Here is a 3087-nt window from a genome sequence, read left to right on the forward strand (position 1 = left end):
ATGATTGCAGCTTTAGGTAAAGCCGAGTAATTCCTCTTAGACCCTAAAATCTCAGTCCTTCCAAGGCGAGACAGGGTCAGCCGGTCACCAGATGTCAGCCTGGGTTAGGGGTTGCCTTAAAACCGTTCAGCTAGGATGGGGCACTTGGGTGGCTCAGTTGGTTAAGCGTCTGCTTTTGGCTCCGGTCGCGATCCCGGGGTCCTGGGATTGAGCCCCACATTGGGCTCCCTGCTCAGGGGGAAGTCTGCTTCTCCCTCTCCCTCTGCCCCTCCCCCCTGTTTGTGCGCACGAGTGCTCTCTCTCTCTCTCAAGTGAATAAATAAAATCTTTTAAAAAACACAAAACAGAACTCGCCGAAATGGCCGCATCCAGTCAAGGAAACTTTGAGGGAAATTTTGAGTCACTGGACCTTGCAGAATTTGCTAAAAAGCAGCCATGGTGGCGCAAGCTGTTTGGGCAGGAATCTGGGCCCTCAGCTGAAAAATATAGCGTGGCAACCCAGCTGTTAATTGGAGGTGTCACTGGATGGTGCACGGGTTTCATATTCCAAAAGGTTGGAAAGTTGGCTGCAACAGCTGTGGGAGGTGGATTTTTTCTCCTTCAGCTTGCAAGCCATACTGGGTACATCAAGGTTGACTGGCAGCGAGTAGAGAAGGACATGAAGAAAGCCAAGGAACAGCTGAAGATCCGTAAGAGCAACCAGATACCTACAAAGGTCAAAAGCAAAGCAGAGGAGGTAGTGTCGTTTGTGAAGAAGAACGTTCTAGTGACTGGGGGATTTTTCGGAGGCTTTCTGCTTGGCATGGCATCCTAAGGAGGACAACTTCACTTTCATTATTCCTGTTTTTTTCCAAACCAGCAGCCTCTTCACTCCATCATAGGACATCAAGTCTCTCCTGCTGCTCCTCTTCTTCCATGACTTCCTCTCTGCTGTGGCATATCTGAATGGCTTCTGTAGGCATCTGTTGGTACAAGTTGATACGGCCCTATTGTGAACTTGATGGCAACGGAAGAGACCATAGACATTAGCTGTTCTCCCAGCACACTCCCCACTTGACTAATCTGTAGGTCAGCAAAAGTGTTCTTTTCCCCCTTCCATATAAGATACTTAACAGAGCATGGTATATAAAATGGCTCACCTTGGAGGATGAGTGGATCCTCAAAGGTTGTCCCAACTTGATTTGGAAAAGAAATCACAAGCATATAGATACCTTATGTGCTGAATGGAAAGGAACTGAATACATTTGTCTTTAAGCATGAAAAAAAAAAAAAAACCACAAAACATTCAGCGAGGAGATCTGAGGGGCAGCATGCTCTTGTTAATTATGTTTAAATGCCTTAGAGTCTAGCAAAATGCTCTGAGCCTGACATCGCTTACAAAACTCCCAAGTTAAATTCAGGATGAAAATAAACTAAGGTCCATAAAGTACAAAACCCAGAGATATCCAATTCAAAGTACTTACAGTAGATGGAGCTATATATTTCATGGTGATCTATTCTGTATTTCATATATCATATGAAATTATTAACATTTTGGCATCTATTAATCAGTTCATACTTTTTGCTTAAATATATTAAAAAGCCACGGGACTCACTTGCCCTGGTTATCCTTGTTAGCTCTACGTTGTCAGAAAATGTTTAATTAAAGAGTTTCCCTAAAAATTGTAATGTGATTGAAAGCAATTGGTACAAGTAATAGACGTTATTAAAAGCCAGAGGTAAACCCTAATGTAAACTGTGAACTTTGGGCAATTACGATGTGTCCCTGTAGGTTCATCAGTTGTAACAAATGTCCCACTCTGGTGGGGGATGTTGATAATGGGGAGGTTAACTGTGGGGGGGGGCAGGAGTGTATGGGAAATTGCTCTCAATTTTGCTCTGATCCTGAAACTGCTCTAAAAAAATAAAGCCTTGAAGAAAAAAAGAAAAAGAGCCAGAAATACAATGATATCTTCAAGACCCTGATAGATAATGTCTGCAAAGGACAGTTACATTTCACAGAAGGGCAGTCAACTTTCAAATAAAGAGGTCAACCCGATTTGTAATCTTAAAAAAGCCAAAAAAAAAGACTTTTTTTTTAAGATTTTTATTTCTTTATTTGACAGAGAGAGACACAGCAAGAGACGGAACACAAGCAGGGGGAGTGGGAGAGGGAGAAGCAGGCTTCCCGCCGAGCAGGGAGCCCGATGCGGGGCTCGATCCCAGGACCCTGGGATCATGACCTGAGCCCAACAGAGACGCTTAACGACTGAGCCCCCTAGGTGCCCCAGAAGACATATTTTTATAAATATATTTCTAAAAGATATTTTCTAAGTTAACCAAAAATGTATGTGGAAATGCTCAAATGTGGTGACATTCTGTTAAAACTGCTGTATTCCTAGTAATAATAATTGGTGCAATTCTTTTGGAAATCGACTTGGCAGAAAACATAAAAATAAATCACTCTTTGAACTAGTGATTATATTCCTAGGAAATTTGCTAAGAAATACTCCAAAAGGAAAAGGTTAAATTCACGAAGTTGTTTATTAAAGCTTTTTCTTTATCGTAGTAAAATATTCAAAATAATATAAATAAACGTTAAGATAGTAACTAAGCAAAATATGCTATCAGAACGATGGGATATTCTTCAGCCATCAAAATATGTAAGCAGTTCATATAAAAATATGAAAAATGCTTGAGTGAAAGGAGGGTTGGACCACATATTTCCAAGTACAAACTTCTCTATATGCTCTGCTTAGGCTTTGTAAAAATTGTACATAAATATAAACAAGGACTGACGTAAATAGAAAATTTTAAATACATGTATTAAGTGATTACCAGTGGAATTGTCTCCTTTAAAATATTTTTGTTGTGGAGTGCCTGGGTGGCTCATTCGTTAAGCGTCTGCCTTTGGCTCAGGTCCTGATCCCAGGGTCCTGGGATCGAGCCCGCATTGGGCTCCCTGCTCAGTGGGGGGCCTGCTTCTCCCTTTCCCACTCCCTCTGCTTCTGTTCTGTCTCTCGCTGTCTCTCTCTCTGTGTCAAATAAATAAATTAAAAATCTTAAAAAAGAAACTAAACTAAAATAAAATATTTTTGTTGTTATAAT

At 41.2% G+C, this 3087-nt stretch overlaps 1 protein-coding gene across 1 annotated transcript; it reads left to right on the top strand.

Moving 5' to 3' along the window:
* The first annotated feature begins 352 nt into the window (after positions 1–352).
* On the top strand, positions 353–1243 carry LOC112822696 (FUN14 domain-containing protein 2). Its single transcript, XM_025870439.2, has one exon. The coding sequence runs from the start codon at positions 359–361 to the stop codon at positions 812–814; it is 456 nt and encodes a 151-aa protein (XP_025726224.1). The 5' UTR covers positions 353–358; the 3' UTR covers positions 815–1243.
* The last annotated feature ends 1844 nt before the right edge of the window (positions 1244–3087 follow it).

The sequence above is a fragment of the Callorhinus ursinus genome, unplaced genomic scaffold (genome assembly GCF_003265705.2).
Source record: "Callorhinus ursinus isolate GAN/ISIS: 27379988/994484 unplaced genomic scaffold, GSC_fseal_2.0 scaffold8, whole genome shotgun sequence".
Taxonomy (NCBI): Eukaryota; Metazoa; Chordata; class Mammalia; order Carnivora; family Otariidae; genus Callorhinus; species Callorhinus ursinus.